Source organism: Blennius ocellaris (assembly GCF_963422515.1).
Source record: "Blennius ocellaris genome assembly, chromosome: 24".
Taxonomy (NCBI): domain Eukaryota; kingdom Metazoa; phylum Chordata; class Actinopteri; order Blenniiformes; family Blenniidae; genus Blennius; species Blennius ocellaris.
Window position 1 is genome coordinate 2,058,956 of NC_137673.1, and position 18,475 is coordinate 2,077,430.

An 18,475-nucleotide genomic window follows, 5' to 3' on the forward strand; every position below is an offset into this window, starting at 1 on the left:
ACAAAAAAACCCCACATTTAACAACAATTAAATCCCTATAATGGAGGATTTAAAGCTACTTTGATGACATTGTCCTGGTTGTAGAAAACCGACCTGCTGCCCTCAGTGACCAGAGACGCAATGCGACACGTCGCCCAACTCGCCCCTCCGTTGACCGTCTCGTTCGGCTGACGAGTGTCGAAAGTATCTGAAGAGTTTCGTCTCCCCGGGAAATGGCAGGAGGTGATGCTGAGGTGAAGGCGGCCTCTCTCTCTCTCTCTCTCTCTCTCTCACCCCCCCCCCTCTCTCTCTCTCCATCTCTCTCTTTCATCTTCCTCCTCAGCCTGGTCACTTTTAATCACACTCTGCTTGTGGAGCTTCCAGCGGCTTGAGACTGAGAGGAGGCCAAAACCTACTGACTGGGAAGGAATGTGTATTTTTCAAGAGTTTTTAGAATATATATTTAAAACTTTTGAAGGGTGTATGTGTGTGTGTGTGCGTGTGCTTAAACGAGTCATTCCAACACATTTTCCAACGACGCTGAAGAAATCTGCCGTATAGCAAACAAACGCTTGAAAGAAAAAGAAGGAGGCAAAGATGTTTGAAGGAGGAGCAGCTTGTCTTCTGATGCTCCCTCCACCTTACTGAGGGGGGCGACATGGGCGACACACTGCATGCCTCGGGCTGTTTCACTCAGCATCACACACACGCACACACGCACACACAGGCTGCAGGAGACGCGTGGAGCCACACTGACATCTAGTGGCCTGATGGGAAACTGAAGAGTGGGATTAGAGAAGCAGCAGCATTTATCTTGTGCACCAACGAGGGAGGACGTAATCCCGTCCAAGATTAACAAAAACAAAAAAAAATACGAATAAACGATCCATAAACGACAAGATGCAGCATGAAGAAAAGGAATCATCGATTTAAAGCTGCTGTTGTAATGACGGACAAAGGCCAGCAGAGGTCAGACGCGCGTCTTTTGTCTCGCCAAGTGTCCGCAGAAGAAATCTGCCTCCAAGCGCGCATGCGCGCAGAGACACCCGGATCCGTCTGCGATGTGATCTTCGTGTGTGAGTTGATTCTGCTTGTTTTCACCAGGCAAGTGGGATTAAATGAGCAAACTGGGATTATTTACCAGTCGCCTGGGAGTTCTTTTGTGACGGTGCTCGTGCACGTTTGCAGGCGACGTCGCATGCACGCGCTGCACAGTGTTTTTACTGCCGTGGAAGATCATGTCATTGTGCACAGGCATTCAGGTTCCACAGATTATTAGTAGGTATTCAGGCAACACGATTTAATCTACAGATTAAAGGTGAAAAACAAAACATGTCGGAATGCAAAACAGAGGTTAAAGATGAAAAATGTGAAGAAGATATAGAATGTCACCATTCAAAACGTAATAATCCAGATTAAAGATAGAAAATAAAACAATTAGACTTAAAACATATTAATCTACACTTAAATATGGAAAAAGAACTGCAAAAGTAAGGAATGTATGAATGCAACTCAAAGTACCAACATATAAAGCTTAATCCACACAGTAAAGATAGAAAATAAAACATTATAGCTTGTAAAACAATAATATACAGATTAAACATAAGAAAGGGATGGTAAGGGGTATGTATGTAAAACATAATAATCCTCAGATAAAATATGGAATTTATGCATGGAAAACCAAATAATAATCCAGATTTTAAAGTAAATTTTGGGCATGCAAAACATAATAATCCAGATTAAATGTAGAAAATACAGCTTGTATGCATGCAAAACCTAACTACACATTAAAGTTGAAAAACAAAGGAGCTGATGATCCCCAGATTGCAGATGAGAAATGAAGAAGTGTTGCTTCCAGATGGAGGGGAACCACGAGGAGGAGGAGGAGGAGGATGAAGGCGCCATGCTGTGGTCCTTCCAGGAGGCTCTGGAGAGACAAACCGTGCAGATCGGGGTGTCGGCGTGCGGCGCCACGGCGGTGGTGGACGTGCTGAAGGCGCTCGGCGTCAACGTGTCGCCGGAGGAGGCGGATCGCTGCGTTCAGACTCGCCTGAGGAGGAACGAGGCGCCGCTGGACGACTACCTGCTCTCCAGGAGCCACGCTGGTAATTCCCCAGGCCACGGTGCTCAAACTACACTAATAATGCAAATAATGATTAAATTAACAGTTGTAGTAGTGATGATTATGCAGTAGAAATTATTAAACAAATTTTTTGACATTGTTTTTTTTCAGAAACAAAATGAAAAAGGTAAATATAAATGAAAAGAATATGGAAAAAAAGGAAAACAAGAAAAGGAAAAATTAAGGAAAGGAAAAAAAGGGAACAAATTGACAAAAAAAATTAAAGAAATGGAATAAGAAGAAAAAAGGAAGAGGAAAGAAAAAAAAGGATAAAGAAGAGCTATAAAGATGAAAAGAAAAAATGGAGGAAAAGGACAAAAACTAGTGGGAAAATCCATAGATTGAATAAAAATTTTAAAAAAGGGGGGGAAAATCTAGTAAAATAGATTTACATTGTTGGTGTGACACTTTATGAATCCAGCCATCGCGGCTCGACCTCCAAGGTTAAACTCTGTCATCTCGCTTCGTCTGCAGGTGCGACTCACGCTCAGCTGATCAGCGGCGCCGAGGCGGCCAGCGGCGGCCAAGTGACGGGCCGCTTCTTCCCCCTGCACCCGCCTCGCCGTGTCCGCCTCCTCCGCTGGCTGGCCCGCTGGATCCGGCGCGGCGCCGTCCCCGTGGCAACCATGAACATGCAGGCGGGCGTCGCCCCCGGCGACGAGATGCCCGACGCCTGGCACCACCAGCTCGTGTTCGGAGTGTCGCCCGGCGCCGCCGCCGCCTTCATGACCAACCCGCTCGACGTCGGTGAGTGGAGACGGGAGGGGGCGGGGCTTACGAAACGTAATCCACAGATTAAAGACGGAGAAGCTGAAGAAAATACAACAAATAGGCACGTGCAACACAATAATCTACAGATTAAACTATAAAAATCTGACATAAATAAGAATTGCAGGCATGCACAACATAACAATCCACACATTAAAGATGAAAATCAAAACATTTACGGATGCAAAACACAATAATCTATGGATTAAAGATCAAAAAGATTCGATAAAATGTGAAATTTACTCATGCAGCCATCATAGTGCATGGATTAAAAATGAACAAATCTCAACAAAATATGCATTTAAGCAGGCAACATTTAATAATCCATAAATTAAACATCAAAAATCCTTTAAATCCTTTCAAACATAATCCAGCGATTAAAGATGAAAAATCTGCCGAAAATAAAAAAGAATTCTGCGAAACACGGTGATCTTAAATGAGATTCGAGATTAATAATATTAATTAATTGATAGTAATTTATTAATTAATTGAAGTTAAATGAGATTAAATGTGAAAAAAATGTTACCCTGCAAAGCAAAATAATCTACAGATTTAACATGAGAAATGGGGAAAATATTATATTAAGGCATGCAAACGTAGTAATTGCCATATTAAGTATTATGAATCTGCTGAAAATAAGAATTTATGGCAGGCAAAACATAATAAACCACCGATTAAAGATGCATAAAACATTTATGCATGCAAAAAGCAATAATCTACAGATTAAATATGAAAAATCTGATGAAAATCTGGCATTTTGGCAAGAAAAACGCAACAATCTGCAGATTAAAGTAAAAAAATGAAACGTTAAACTTGCAAAACCCAATAATCCAGGGATTACGAGCGACTCTTCAGCTGCAGTCGAGTGCCGATTTCGGTCTTTTCCAGTCACCCTGTCCTCCGATAATCCCGTTTCCCAGTGAGCGAGGCGGAGCTGCTCCAGAGACTCTGCAGCGACTCGGTGCTGCTGATTCGCCGGGACGACGTCCTGCAGAGATTAACGCCGGACTGGGCGCCGCGCGGCCTGTCGGCGTGCGGCGACGACTCGCGCTGGACGAGCCTAGAGGTGGAAGGTGAAGCTTCCACACACACACACACACGCACACACACTCTCACACTGCTCATCCTGTTTCCTGCAGCTCAGGTGAGGAAGGTGCTTGAGGAAGAGGAGCGAAACGAACAGACGACGACGCACGTCGTAATCCCGGCGGCGTACAGCTCGGGCGTCACGCTCTTCGCCTTGCGGGAGTCTGAGTCAGGACGTTCGCTGCTGGACGCCCCCGAACTGCCGCTCACCTGACGGGAAGACGGGATTATTGTTCAATAAAATCTTTTTAAAATTCCCACTGTGGTAATCTGTAATCTCAGCTGCAGGAGCGTGACTGATTAACGACTGTGCTTTTCTCTCTCACTGGCTATAAATAAACATGCTAAAGTTTACAGATTAAAGAGGAAAAATCTCTAGAAAATACAAAATGTATGCATACAACACATGATAATCCATAGATTAGAAAATTCATACATTAAAGATGAGAAATCTCGAGAAAACTAATATTTATTCATGCACAACACAAAAATACAGATTAAAGATAGCAAAAAAATCTTAAGCAAATAGAAATTTTAAGAATGAAAAACATGATTCCATAGATGAAAGATGAGGTAAATAAAAATCAATGTAAAACAATCTCCAGATCAAAGTTGAATATAAATCAAAAATGTAAGCATGTAAATTTGATTAATCCACAGATTATAATTGTAAAATAAAGATTTCAACATGCAAAATGGGATAAACTACATATTAAAGAAGTAAAATTGTAAGAAATGTTTCACATGCAAAACATCACCAGATTAGAGATGAAAAATATGAAATTTAAATATTTAGTTCTATTAAAAAAAATTATCCAATGATTAAACATGAAAAATCTCCCCTAAAAAAATTAAGGCATGCAAAAAGTAGTCATATCAAAACAATAGAAACAAACACAGTTGGCTAAAACTGCAATTTCTTTTAATAATCTGAAATTGGACAATCACAACTAACGATAAATGAATTAAATATATAGATGACAATGTTTTTATTTTCATTTTTAGTTAATGAAAATATATCCGACTTGAATAAATCATAGTAAAATTAATTATTTGTTTATTACTTGATTAAAATGGATTTAAAACAGCTTTTTGAACAGCTTTTTCAATATAGCTTGAATGCTATATTAAAAGAACCACACTTCCCATGATGCACCGCGCGGTTACTCCCAGAGGAAGTTGAACGATTCCCGCAAACTGCCCCAAAACTCTCTGGAACGGAGGTAAAATCACCTCAACGTGTGTGGAATGTGTCTGCTGTTAGATTATTTCGCTGTTTAATCTGGTTTTGTGTCGCTTCTGTCGCTGTTTAGTTTCCGCTGTTTGCACGTGAGTGTGTCCACGTGGTCTCTGTGTATGTGTGTGTGTGTGTGATATATGTGTGTGTGTTTCCACACGGGTCAGTCTGCAGGATCCCGAGCGGAGAGCCGTCGCACGTCCCACACTGCTGTCCACACGTTTACCTACACGTACAGGTGAGATTCTGCTGGATCGCGCAACTTCGTAAGAGATGATGACGAGTGCATGCAGATCATTGCGCGAAAGTTGATGCATTCTGCAGCTTTTATGATGGAAAACGAGACTAAATCACTTTCTCAAACAATCGAAGAGATTTGACACGGAAAAAGATCAATTGTGAACGTTTTTGGTGTTGATTTGAATCCGGATGTGCAGGAGGAAAACCGCTACGAAGTCCTGTAATCTGGTGTTTGAACTGCCTTTTAGGTTTGTAACAAAGCAAAATGCACACGAAGCTGCACATTGTACAGGTGGAAGACGAGAAATCTGAAGAAAATGCAACATTTGGTCGTGCAAAACACAAGAATCCACAGTGTTGGAAATCCAACATTTCGGCAAGTCATAAAAATGCTAATTTATGTTAAATCTGAAGAAAATAAGCATGCAAACGCTCGTAATGTTCAGATTAAAGGTCAAGATACAACATACAGGGATACAAAACGCAAAAATCCACAGGTTAAAGTTGAAGAATCTGAAGAAAATAAAGCATTTAGGCATGTAAAACACCATAATCTTGAGGTTTTCTCGAAGAAAGTACAGCTTTTAACTATGCAAAACACAATCTACTGATTAAAGATGAAAAATCAGCCAAAATATAAAATGATTAAGTTGCAGTCATGCATTCACTCTCTCACTATTAAGAACTCAGGCTTTCCGTCAAACGATAGATCTGATTCATCTCAATAAATCTCATGTCTTTCATAACGTTTGAATGTATTTCCTCGTAAAGCGCCGTGTGTCTGAATGTCAAAGGACGAAACGAGCTTTGCCGTGTGACTCGCATGACTCCAATCAAAGCCAGTGGTTCGTGTGACACTCGGCTCTTTGTGCTCTCAGCATCGTCTGCAGACAAACGCGTCGCGCAACCTCCAGAGCCGGGTTTGACCTCCGACCCCACCTGATTGAATCAGTCCTTGTCAGATTGAAGCAACATTGTTTTCAAAAGGAAACTTTTGTAGTGTTCTGGGGGGTCAGGTGACACGTCTCCTTGGAAACGGGAGTTCAGAAATGCTTAAATATATATATGCATATAGATATACATAAGCAGCTCCGTCGCCACGGGAACAGGGAAACCGCAAATTTTTGAAAACAATGTGACTCCGTCTCCGGGTCAAACAAACCCGCCGCAGTTTTCTGATAATTGTTTTCAGCCGCTGGTGTTTTCGTTCTACTTGACCGGATCCTAGTTAATCGCGACATCACAAGATGAAATACGACCCCCGGCCTGGGAAAAAGGTCACCGCTTCCTCTTCTGCCTTGTCGGTCGGTCCGCGTGCGGGATAATTAAACCGCCGCGATTAACGGCCGGCGTCCCTTCATTTTCGCTCGCAGGTGTCATGGCGGAGCGAGTGCTGGTGGTCGGAGGAGGCGGGCGGGAGCATGCACTGGCCTGGAAGCTGGCGCAGTCGCCCAACGTCCAGCAGGTCCTCGTCGCCCCGGGCAACGCCGGCACGGCCTCCGGAGGGAAGATCAGCAACTCTGGTGAGTTGGAGGTTAAAAAACAAAAGACTAGCTGAAGGATGGAGGTGGAGAATCCTTCAGAACCAGAGTCGTAGGTGGAGGATACTGTAGAACCAGACTTGGGTGTAGACCTTCTAGAACCAGAGTCGTAGGTGGAGAATACTGTAGACCCAGACTTGGGTGTAGACCTTCTAGAACCAGAGTCGTAGGTGGAGAATACTGTAGAACCAGACTTGGGTGTAGACCTTCTAGAACCAGAGTCGTAGGTGGAGAATACTGTAGACCCAGACTTCGGTGTAGACCTTCTGGAACCAGAGTCGTAGGTGGAGAGTACTGTAGAACCAGACTTGGGTGGAGACCTTCTAGAACCAGAGTCGTAGGTGGAGAATGGTGTAGACCTTCTAGAACCAGAGGCGTAGGAGGAGAATACTGTAGAACCAGACTTGGGTGTAGACCTTCTAGAACCAGAGTCGTAGGTGGAGAATACAGTAGAACCAGACTTGGGTGGAGACCTTCTAGAACCAGAGTCGTAGGTGGAGAATACTGTAGAACCAGACTTGGGTGGAGACCTAGAACCAGAGTCGTAGATGGAGAATACTGTAGAACCAGACTTGGGTGGAGACCTTCTAGAACCAGAGTCGTAGGTGGAGAATGGTGTAGACCTTCTAGAACCAGAGGCGTAGGAGGAGAATACTGTAGAACCAGACTTGGGTGTAGACCTTCTAGAACCAGAGTCGTAGGTGGAGAATACTGTAGAACCAGACTTGGGTGTAGACCTTCTAGAACCAGAGTCGTAGGTGGAGAATACTGTAGACCTTCTAGAACCAGAGGCGTAGGAGGAGAATACTGTAGAACCAGACTTGGGTGTAGACCTTCTAGAACCAGAGTCGTAGGTGGAGAATACTGTAGACCTTCTAGAACCAGAGGCGTAGGAGGAGAATACTGTAGAACCAGACTTGGGTGTAGACCTTCTAGAACCAGAGTCGTAGGTGGAGAATACTGTAGACCCAGACTTGGGTGTAGACCTTCTAGAACCAGAGTCGTAGGTGGAGAATACTGTAGACCCAGACTTGGGTGTAGACCTTCTGGAACCAGAGTCGTAGGTGGAGAGTACTGTAGACCCAGACTTGGGTGTAGACCTTCTGGAACCAGAGTCGTAGGTGGAGAATACTGTAGAACCAGACTTGGGTGGAGACCTTCTAGAACCAGAGTCGTAGGTGGAGAATACTGTAGAACCAGACTTGGGTGTAGACCTTCTGGAACCAGAGTCGTAGGTGGAGAGTACTGTAGACCCAGACTTGGGTGTAGACCTTCTGGAACCAGAGTCGTAGGTGGAGAATACTGTAGAACCAGACTTGGGTGTAGACCTTCTAGAACCAGAGTCGTAGGTGGAGAATACTGAAGAACCAGACTTGGGTGGAGACCTTCTAGAACCAGAGTCGTAGGTGGAGAATACTGTAGAACCAGACTTGGGTGGAGACCTTCTAGAACCAGAGTCGTAGGTGGAGAATACTGTAGAACCAGACTTGGGTGGAGACCTTCTGGAACCAGAGTCGTAGGTGGAGAGTACTGTAGACCCAGACTTGGGTGTAGACCTTCTGGAACCAGAGTCGTAGGTGGAGAATACTGTAGAACCAGACTTGGGTGGAGACCTTCTAGAACCAGAGTCGTAGGTGGAGAATACTGTAGAACCAGACTTGGGTGGAGACCTTCTAGAACCAGAGTCGTAGGTGGAGAATACTGTAGAACCAGACTTGGGTGTAGACCTTCTAGAACCAGAGTCGTAGGTGGAGAATGGTGTAGACCTTCTAGAACCAGAGGCATAGGCGGCGAATACTGTAGACCCAGACTTGGGTGTAGACCTTCTAGAACCAGAGTCGTAGGTGGAGAATACTGTAGACCCAGACTTGGGTGTAGACCTTCTGGAACCAGAGTCGTAGGTGGAGAGTACTGTAGACCCAGACTTGGGTGTAGACCTTCTGGAACCAGAGTCGTAGGTGGAGAATACTGTAGAACCAGACTTGGGTGGAGACCTTCTAGAACCAGAGTCGTAGGTGGAGAATACTGTAGAACCAGACTTGGGTGGAGACCTTCTAGAACCAGAGTCGTAGGTGGAGAATACTGTAGAACCAGACTTGGGTGTAGACCTTCTAGAACCAGAGTCGTAGGTGGAGAATGGTGTAGACCTTCTAGAACCAGAGTCGCAGGTGGAGACTTGTGCTTTCTGTCTGTTCAGAGGTGTCGGTGAGCAACCACGCCATCCTGGCCCAGTTCTGCAAGGACCACCACGTGGGTCTGGTCGTGGTCGGACCCGAGGTTCCTCTGGCAGCAGGTGAGCCGCGGTTCCGTCGCCCGAGAGGAAGCAGTTTTCTCGACCTCCGCTTAACAGCCACCCGTGTCCCAGGTATCGTGGACGACCTGACGGCGGCGGGGGTTCCTTGCTTCGGCCCCTCGGCCAAAGCGGCCCAGCTGGAGGCCAGCAAGAGCTTCTCCAAGGCCTTCATGGAGCGCCACGGCATCCCCACGGCGCGCTACGGGTCCTTCACCGACGCCCAGGCGGCGTGCGACTACATCCGCACGTGGGTGTAGAAAGACGACCCCCCCCCCCCCGGAAGACGTTGTGTAGCGCCGGTTCCGGGTGTGTTGAGTGTCTTGTGTGTTTTGGTCGTGCGGCAGGGCGGAGTTCCCGGCTCTGGTGGTGAAGGCTAGCGGGCTGGCGGCGGGGAAAGGGGTCATCGTGGCGCGGGATCGGGACGAGGCCTGTCGGGCCGTCATGGACATCATGAAGGTGCTCCTCCGCCCGCCTGGGTTAACGTTCTATATACCAGTGTTTTTCAACCACGGTGCCGCGGCACAGTGGTGTTTCCGCCAGATCTCGTCAGCTGAGCCGTGGGAAATTATCCAATTTCACATTTTTTTCTAAAAAAAAACATTTGCTCGAGTAATCATGTATAAATACTCTTCACCACTAGAGGGCAGCACAGAACTTTGCCGGTGAAATGTAAAGTGACAGATGTCAGTGTGGTTCATCTCCACCTCCTGCTACCATCTTGTATCAAAGTACTGTGTCAGTGACAGTGATGGAGAAGTTTTTGAAAAGGAAGAATGTGAACCAGGATCTCAGCTCTTCATCCATCAGGTCCAGGTTTCACACTGAGGGAGGCACTATTAAAAAAAGTCCTTGCTTTCTGGATTTACTTGATTCCTGTTGATAAAACTTTGATGAGAACGACTTTATATTGTTAATAGAGGCTACAGAGTTTCACATTTTAACATTTGCGGGTGGTGGTGGTGGTGGTGGTGGTGGTGTGCCTCCAGAGTTTTCCAAAGAAAAAAGTGTGTCTTGGCTCAAAAGAGGTTGAGAAACACTGATATATCCTATATAAAAGGCAAGCATCTGCCATTAAGCTGATTAAAGCTGGAAACTAAAAATACCGGCGTGCGAAAAACACAACAAAGCGCCGGTTAATCATTTCCCGTGTTTCCCTGAAGGAGCGAGCGTTCGGCTGTGCGGGAGAGACGGTGGTGGTGGAGGAGCTGCTGGAGGGGGAGGAAGTCTCTGTGAGTAAAGTGTGTGTTTGTGTGTGTGCATGTATGTGTGTGTGTGTGTGGGACTCATGCTTGTGTGTGTTTGCAGTGTCTGTGTTTCAGCGACGGGCTCTCGGTGAGCGCCATGCCTCCGGCGCAGGATCACAAGCGGCTTCAGGACGGAGACGAGGGGCCCAACACGGGCGGGATGGGGGCTTACTGCCCCACCCCTCAGGTACCGGGATTAACAACCCCCCCCTCCCCCTCCTCCCCCCCCACCTGTTTCATTCATAAACTAAGAGTGTGATGTAATCTGGCGTCACCCAGGTGAGCCAGGAGCTGCTGCAGCACATCACGCACAGCGTGCTCCAGAAGACGGTGGACGGCATGCGGGAGGAGGGGGCGCCGTATGTGGGTGCGTGTGTGTCGTCCCCCCCCCGGATTAATAATCCCGGGATCGTCCGCACCTTTTTTTAATTCTGCGCCGCGTCGTCGCAGGTGTGCTGTACGCGGGATTGATGCTGACGCAGCAGGGCCCCAAGGTGCTGGAGTTCAACTGTCGCTTCGGAGACCCTGAGTGTCAGGTAGTGTGTGTGTGTGTGTGTGTGTGTGTGTGTGTGTGTGTGTGTGTGTGTGTGTGTGTGTGTGTGTGTGTGTGTGTGTGTGTGTGTGTGTGTGTGTGTGTGTGTGTGTGTGTGTGTGTGTGTGTGTGTGTGTGTGTGTGTGTGTGTGTGTGTGTGGCCTATTTACAACCTTCTGTTTGAAAGTGCAACTTTTTGAACACACTCCCATCTCCTTTTGCAAACGTTCCGTCTCAATGGAAACGGGCAACCAGTGACTTTAAAAAAAAAAAAATGCTCCGTCTCCGTGGAAACGGGAGGAAGCGAAACTTTTTCGTCCATGTTCCATCTCCGTGGAAACGTCACGTCGATGTCTGAGCACTCCCATTGTTAGCGTTCATAGTGCATCTTTCTGTCTCTGTGTGTGTTACAAAATCAAACGACAGCGCCAGCTCCTGGCCTGACATGCTAACGACGTCGTTTTTGCGATGTTTCCGTTGAAAACTTGTCGTACGAGCTGGATGTCTGATCGCCGCCGTCTCTCCAGGTGCTGCTGCCTCTGCTGCAGAGCGACCTGTACGACGTCATCCTGAACACCATGAAGGGGAAGCTGTCCTCCAGCGCCCCCGTGTGGCACCGCGACAGCTCTGCGGTGACGGTCGTCATGGCGAGCGCCGGCTACCCCGGCTCGTACAAGAAGGGCGTGGCGATCACGGGTACGCCGGGTCCAGATCGCCGTTCGATGTTCTCGGCGGCGGCGGCGATCTGACGTTAATCTGGCTTTCCGGAGCAGGTCTGTCGCAGGTGGAGGACTCCGGGGTCCGGGTCTTCCACGCCGGCACCGCGATGAAAGACGGAGGCGTGGTCTCCAGTGGCGGGCGGGTCCTGACGGTCACCGCGGTCAAACCCACGCTGGAGGCGGCGCTGGAAGCGGCCAATCGGGGCGTGGCGGCCGTCGGGTTCCCGGGCGCCGTGTTCAGGCGGGACATCGGACACCGCGCCATCGCGCATCTCAACGCACCGGACAGGTGGGGGGGACGTTCCCGTCGTTCTGTCGGTCCAATTGCTTTCCTCTTTTTGATTTGAGTTATCCCCTTTGATCTCCGACAGAGGTCTCACGTATAAAGACAGCGGCGTGGACATCGCCGCCGGCAACCAGCTGGTGGACATGATCAAGCCTCTGGCCAAGGCGACTTCTCGAGCCGGTAACTTCAACCTCGCCTCGTGATTAAAAATGGCCGAAAACTGGAACGTTGAATTGTAAAGATTTGAAAGGGTAGCGGCTATTTTTTTTTTTTTTTTTTTGCAATCTTTGCGGCTAACGCTAGTTAGCCACGGGGTAGCTATGTTTCAAGGTTGCATCGCCGATGTCTCGGTGTTGTGTCGCCACTTTTAAGAAAAATAAGATTAAATTGTCCCGGTTTTAAACTTTTCTTTTTCCCCGTTTGAGGCTGCAACGCGGAACTCGGAGGATTCGCCGGACTCTTCGACCTGAAAGCCGCCGGATTCGTCGACCCCCTCCTGGTTTCCGGCACCGATGGGGTCGGGACCAAACTCAAGGTTGCGGACGACCGCGTGAACGACGATGTCACTCATGTAAAAGGCGAAGGTGCTGTGTGACCCAGTACTGACCCCTCCCCCGCGGGGGGCGCCGCTCGCTTGATTCGCAGATCGCGCAGGCGTGTCGGCAGCACGGCGGCCTCGGCCAGGATCTGGTCGCCATGTGCGTGAACGACGTGCTGGCTCATGGCGCCGAGCCGCTCTTCTTCCTGGACTACTTCTCCTGCGGGAAACTCGACGTGGACGTGGCGGCGGCGGTGGTCGGCGGCGTGGCGAAAGCGTGCGAGACGGCCGGCTGCGCCTTGCTAGGTGAGTCGTCTTCGCATCCCGTTAAAGGAGGGGTTTTTTTTTGTTTTTGTTTTTGTTTTTTAAAAAGCATTTCGCGTTCTCAGGCGGCGAGACGGCGGAGATGCCGGGCGTCTACGCGGCGGGGGAGTACGACCTGGCCGGGTTCTGCGTGGGCGCGGTGGAGCGAGCGGCGCTCCTGCCCCGGCTGGCGGAGATCGCCGAGGGCGACCTGCTGATCGGGGTGGCGTCTTCCGGAGTCCACAGCAACGGCTTCAGCCTCGTGCGTAGAGTCCTGGAGAGGGCGCGGCTCCGATACGAGTCGGCGGCGCCTTTTGGGACGCAGAATCAGACCATCGGTGAGTTTTGTTTGTTGTTTTTGTTTTTAAGCTCCCATCATCACCTCATTCGCTAACTCCTGTCGCGTGTCCAGGCGACGTGCTGCTGACGCCAACTAAGATCTACAGCCGCCTGCTGCTCCCGATCCTGCGCGGCGGCGCGGTGAAGGCGTTCGCCCACGTCACGGGTGGAGGACTTCTGGAGAACATCCCCCGGGTGCTGCCCAAGGAGCTGGCGGTGGATTTAGGTACGACGCGTTTCCTCCGTTGTGTTTCGGGTGTTTACACGACAACGCAACGTTTCAAGAATGACCCCCTCCACCCCCCAAGGTGGAACTTTTTGAAAGCACTGCGTGGAAACGGGTGGAAATGTCACTTTTTTTAGCATGGTCTATCTCTTCGGGAAATTTTTAGAAAATGCTCCGACTCGGTTTCCGTGGAAACAAGAGAAAAACGCAACTGTGTGAAACATTTCGTCTCCATGGAAACGGTGTGGGAAAACACAACTTGCACACACGCGTGGGGTACAACTTTTTTTTTGTGAGGGGGGGGGGGGGCAACATCTCAAACAATGCAACTTTTTGAAAAGGCTCCGACTCCACATCAACAGGGGCTCTTTGCATACACTCGGCCTGCACAGAAATGGGGGAAAGACAACTTTTTGAAAACGCTCTGGCTTAGTCTCCGTGGAAACGGGGCCCCCCGCTAACCGTATCTTAAGATTTGCGATCTCGTGTGTCTCAGACGCCACCCGCTGGAGCGTCCCCCCCGTCTTCTCCTGGCTCTACAGGGAAGGCGGCCTGAGCGAGGAGGAGATGGCGCGCACCTTCAACTGCGGCCTGGGCGCCGTGCTGGTGGTGGCCCCGCCCCACGCCCCGGCCGTCCTGCGCCAGATTCAGGCCCACGAGGAGGCGTGGATCGTGGGGTCGCTGGCCCGCAAGCAAACCGGTGAGACGGTCGAGACGACGGCGCGTCGTCCAGCCCCGGCGTCTGACGTTAAGGTCGATTAAAATAAATCTCTGCAGGAGCCGAGCCTGTGATGGTGCGTAACCTGAAACACGCCCTGGCGAGCGCCGCCGTGGACGAGAACGGCGGTTGCCACGGCGACGGGACTCTTCCACGCAAGAAGACGAGAGTGGCTGTTCTCATCTCTGGTTCAGGTGAGGCTTAGTCGCTTTTCTTATTCATTATTAGCGACCCCCTGGGAGCTACTAATGTTCTGTTTTACAACAAAACGCTCCAGAAAAATGTCAAAAAGGTTCACAGATTTCCTAAAAGTGGCGCGCACACAACACAAAACCGAGACCTGAGCTGAGATACCAGCACGTGAGCTCGCTACCTCGTCGCTAATTAGCATGAGCCTCGAAGCACCATTGTATGTGTTAAAATTGGCTTTTTGTCAATTTTTGTAGTAGTTGTTTGCTTTTTGTGAAAATGGAGACATTTTCATCATGTGTGTGAAGAAAAATGGAAAATCGGGTCGTGGCCGACACATTTTGAGTTCGCCCTATTTTCATGTTTAGTAGGCCGGACCGGTTAAAGCTTGCACCAATTACCTTTAAATTTGAACTTTTTTGTTACGCAGGTGACGGCAACGACTGTATTTTCACAAGAAAACGAATTATTACCACGGAAAAAGACGATAATCTCAACAGAAAGCCCATTTTAATGTCATTTGATTTTGCTCATGCCAATTCTCTGATTTCTTTTCACGAGTGTAAAGCGCCTGAACTCAATATTGTCGTCACTCCAGGCACCAACTTGCAGGCGCTGATCGAACAGGCCCGGCGCCCGAGCAGCTCGGCGGAGATCGCCGTGGTCATCTCCAACCGTCCGGGTGTCCAGGGCCTGAAGAGGGCGTCGCTGGCGGGCATCCAGACCCGGGTAATCCCAGGAACCAATTGGTTGGTTTTTTTTGGTCTGGCCATCAGACACTCAAGTTTACGAGGGTCCCTGACTGCATCACGGCAACGTGTTGAAACTTGATTTGTTGTACTGCTTAAGAAACATCGTATATTATGGAAACGGCAATTCTGCATGTATAGAGGTGCAGTGCTTCGTAACGCGGTGAAAAATGCGAGCGCAGTAAGTCCGAATGTGGCGGACGCTGCTTTGGTTCAGACATCGTGTTTTGTAGGGACGTGCCGATACAGACTACTGATACCGGCACTAACCTTTAGCTGCTTGCCAATATCGATGACCAATACCAGTACTAACCTCTACCTACTTGCCGATATCGATTACCGGTACCAGTAGTATGGCAAAATAAGTAAAAATAGGAAATATGCGGAAAGTGATGGAAATGGGTCAGAAATCATGGTACGACTATAGCAAGGCTATTAAAAGGCTTATTGGGGTGAAAATTTTACATTTTGGGAACTTTACAGTCATTTGTCCGGAAAAAAAAAACGTAAGTCAAACGTATGGCAAAATAAGTAAAAATAGACAATATGCGGAAAGTGATGGAAATGGGTCAGAAATGATGGTAAGACTATAGCAAGGCTATTAAAAGGCTTATTGGGGTGAAAATTTTACATTTTGGGAGGATTATGGCAATTGTTCCGATAAAAAAAAACGTAAGTCAAACGTATGGCAAAATAAGTAAAAATAGACAATATGCGGAAAGTGATTGAAATGGGTCAGAAATGATGGTAAGACTATAGCAAGGCTATTAAAAGGCTTATTGGGGTGAAAATTTAACATTTTGGGAGGATTATGGCAATTGTTCCGAAAAAAAAAAACGTAAGTCAAACGTATGGCAAAATAAGTAAAAATAGACAATATGCGGAAAGTGATTGAAATGGGTCAGAAATGATGGTAAGACTATAGCAAGGCTATTAAAAGGCTTATTGGGGTGAAAATTTAACATTTTGGGAGGATTATGGCAATTGTTCCGGAAAAAAAAAACGTAAGTCAAACGTATGGCAAAATAAGTAAAAATAGGAAATATGCGGAAAGTGATGGAAATGGGTCAGAAATGATGGTAAGACTATAGCAAGGCTATTAAAAGGCTTATTGGGGTGAAAATTTTACATTTTGGGAACTTTACAGTCATTTGTCCGGAAAAAAAAAACGTAAGTCAAACGTATGGAAAAATAAGTAAAAATAGACAATATGCGGAAAGTGATTGAAATGGGTCAGAAATGATGGTAAGACTATTGTAAGGCTATTAAAAGGCTTATTGGGGTGAAAATTTAACATTTTGGGAGGATTATGGCAATTGTTCCGATAAAAAAAAATATAAGTCAAACGTATGGCAAAATAAGTAAAAATAGGAAATATGCGGAAAGTGATGGAAATGGGTCAGAAATGATGGTAAGACTATAGCAAGGCTATTAAAAGGCTTATTGGGGTGAAAATTTTACATTTTGGGAACTTTACAGTCATTTGTCCGGAAAAAAAAAACGTAAGTCAAACGTATGGCAAAATAAGTAAAAATAGGAAATATGCGGAAAGTGATGGAAATGGGTCAGAAATGATGGTAAGACTATAGCAAGGCTATTAAAAGGCTTATTGGGGTGAAAATTTTACATTTTGGGAACTTTACAGTCATTTGTCCGATAAAAAAAAACGTAAGTCAAACGTATGGCAAAATAAGTAAAAATAGGAAATATGCGGAAAGTGATTGAAATGGGTCAGAAATGATGGTAAGACTATTGTAAGGCTATTAAAAGGCTTATTGGGGTGAAAATTTAACATTTTGGGAGGATTATGGCAATTGTTCCGATAAAAAAAAATATAAGTCAAACGTATGGCAAAATAAGTAAAAATAGGAAATATGCGGAAAGTGATGGAAATGGGTCAGAAATGATGGTAAGACTATAGCAAGGCTATTAAAAGGCTTATTGGGGTGAAAATTTTACATTTTGGGAACTTTACAGTCATTTGTCCGGAAAAAAAAAACGTAAGTCAAACGTATGGAAAAATAAGTAAAAATAGACAATATGCGGAAAGTGATTGAAATGGGTCAGAAATGATGGTAAGACTATTGTAAGGCTATTAAAAGGCTTATTGGGGTGAAAATTTAACATTTTGGGAGGATTATGGCAATTGTTCCGATAAAAAAAAATATAAGTCAAACGTATGGCAAAATAAGTAAAAATAGGAAATATGCGGAAAGTGATGGAAATGGGTCAGAAATGATGGTAAGACTATAGCAAGGCTATTAAAAGGCTTATTGGGGTGAAAATTTTACATTTTGGGAACTTTACAGTCATTTGTCCGATAAAAAAAAACGTAAGTCAAACGTATGGCAAAATAAGTAAAAATAGACAATATGCGGAAAGTGATTGAAATGGGTCAGAAATGATGGTAAGACTATAGCAAGGCTATTAAAAGGCTTATTGGGGTGAAAATTTAACATTTTGGGAGGATTATGGCAATTGTTCCGAAAAAAAAAAACGTAAGTCAAACGTATGGCAAAATAAGTAAAAATAGGAAATATGCGGAAAGTGATGGAAATGGGTCAGAAATGATGGTAAGACTATAGCAAGGCTATTAAAAGGCTTATTGGGGTGAAAATTTTACATTTTGGGAACTTTACAGTCATTTGTCCGGAAAAAAAAAACGTAAGTCAAACGTATGGCAAAATAAGTAAAAATAGGAAATATGCGGAAAGTGATTGAAATGGGTCAGAAATGATGGTAAGACTATTGTAAGGCTATTAAAAGGCTTATTGGGGTGAAAATTTAACATTTTGGGAGGATTATGGCAATTGTTCCGATAAAAAAAAATATAAGTATGGCAAAATAAGTAAAAATAGGAAATATGCGGAAAGTGATGGAAATGGGTCAGAAATGATGGTAAGACTATAGCAAGGCTATTAAAAGGCTTATTGGGGTGAAAATTTTACATTTTGGGAACTTTACAGTCATTTGTCCGATAAAAAAAAACGTAAGTCAAACGTATGGCAAAATAAGTAAAAATAGACAATATGCGGAAAGTGATTGAAATGGGTCAGAAATGATGGTAAGACTATAGCAAGGCTATTAAAAGGCTTATTGGGGTGAAAATTTTACATTTTGGGAGGATTATGGCAATTGTTCCGAAAAAAAAAACGTAAGTCAAACGTATGGCAAAATAAGTAAAAATAGGAAATATGCGGAAAGTGATGGAAATGGGTCAGAAATGATGGTAAGACTATAGCAAGGCTATTAAAAGGCTTATTGGGGTGAAAATTTTACATTTTGGGAACTTTACAGTCATTTGTCCGGAAAAAAAAAACGTAAGTCAAACGTATGGCAAAATAAGTAAAAATAGACAATATGCGG

At 46.1% G+C, this 18,475-nt stretch overlaps 2 protein-coding genes across 2 annotated transcripts in view; both read left to right on the plus strand.

Moving 5' to 3' along the window:
* Window positions 1–1,816: 1,816 nt before the first annotated feature.
* LOC308147774 (uncharacterized protein) lies at window positions 1,817–4,169 on the plus strand (the record flags this gene model as incomplete). The annotated part of the gene is made up of 4 exons (XM_080520107.1): window positions 1,817–2,084; window positions 2,576–2,848; window positions 3,790–3,942; window positions 4,009–4,169. 4 exons carry the CDS (start codon window positions 1,817–1,819, stop codon window positions 4,167–4,169), a joined length of 855 nt encoding a protein of 284 aa, XP_080376233.1.
* Window positions 4,170–5,142: 973 nt separating this feature from the next.
* The window catches only part of gart (phosphoribosylglycinamide formyltransferase), a 31,075-nt gene continuing 17,742 nt past the window's right edge, over window positions 5,143–18,475 (plus strand). Inside the window, exons 1-20 of the mRNA XM_080519576.1 lie at window positions 5,143–5,178; window positions 5,360–5,430; window positions 6,806–6,955; window positions 9,171–9,266; window positions 9,339–9,513; window positions 9,611–9,722; window positions 10,427–10,495; window positions 10,572–10,697; window positions 10,790–10,877; window positions 10,961–11,046; window positions 11,570–11,738; window positions 11,816–12,050; window positions 12,133–12,227; window positions 12,473–12,582; window positions 12,693–12,891; window positions 12,975–13,226; window positions 13,301–13,453; window positions 13,950–14,153; window positions 14,231–14,365; window positions 14,959–15,089. Of these exons, the coding sequence (XP_080375702.1) occupies window positions 6,811–6,955; window positions 9,171–9,266; window positions 9,339–9,513; window positions 9,611–9,722; window positions 10,427–10,495; window positions 10,572–10,697; window positions 10,790–10,877; window positions 10,961–11,046; window positions 11,570–11,738; window positions 11,816–12,050; window positions 12,133–12,227; window positions 12,473–12,582; window positions 12,693–12,891; window positions 12,975–13,226; window positions 13,301–13,453; window positions 13,950–14,153; window positions 14,231–14,365; window positions 14,959–15,089 (2,580 nt within the window). The 5' untranslated portion in view covers window positions 5,143–5,178; window positions 5,360–5,430; window positions 6,806–6,810. The remainder of the gene's footprint in view (window positions 5,179–5,359; window positions 5,431–6,805; window positions 6,956–9,170; window positions 9,267–9,338; window positions 9,514–9,610; window positions 9,723–10,426; window positions 10,496–10,571; window positions 10,698–10,789; window positions 10,878–10,960; window positions 11,047–11,569; window positions 11,739–11,815; window positions 12,051–12,132; window positions 12,228–12,472; window positions 12,583–12,692; window positions 12,892–12,974; window positions 13,227–13,300; window positions 13,454–13,949; window positions 14,154–14,230; window positions 14,366–14,958; window positions 15,090–18,475) is intronic.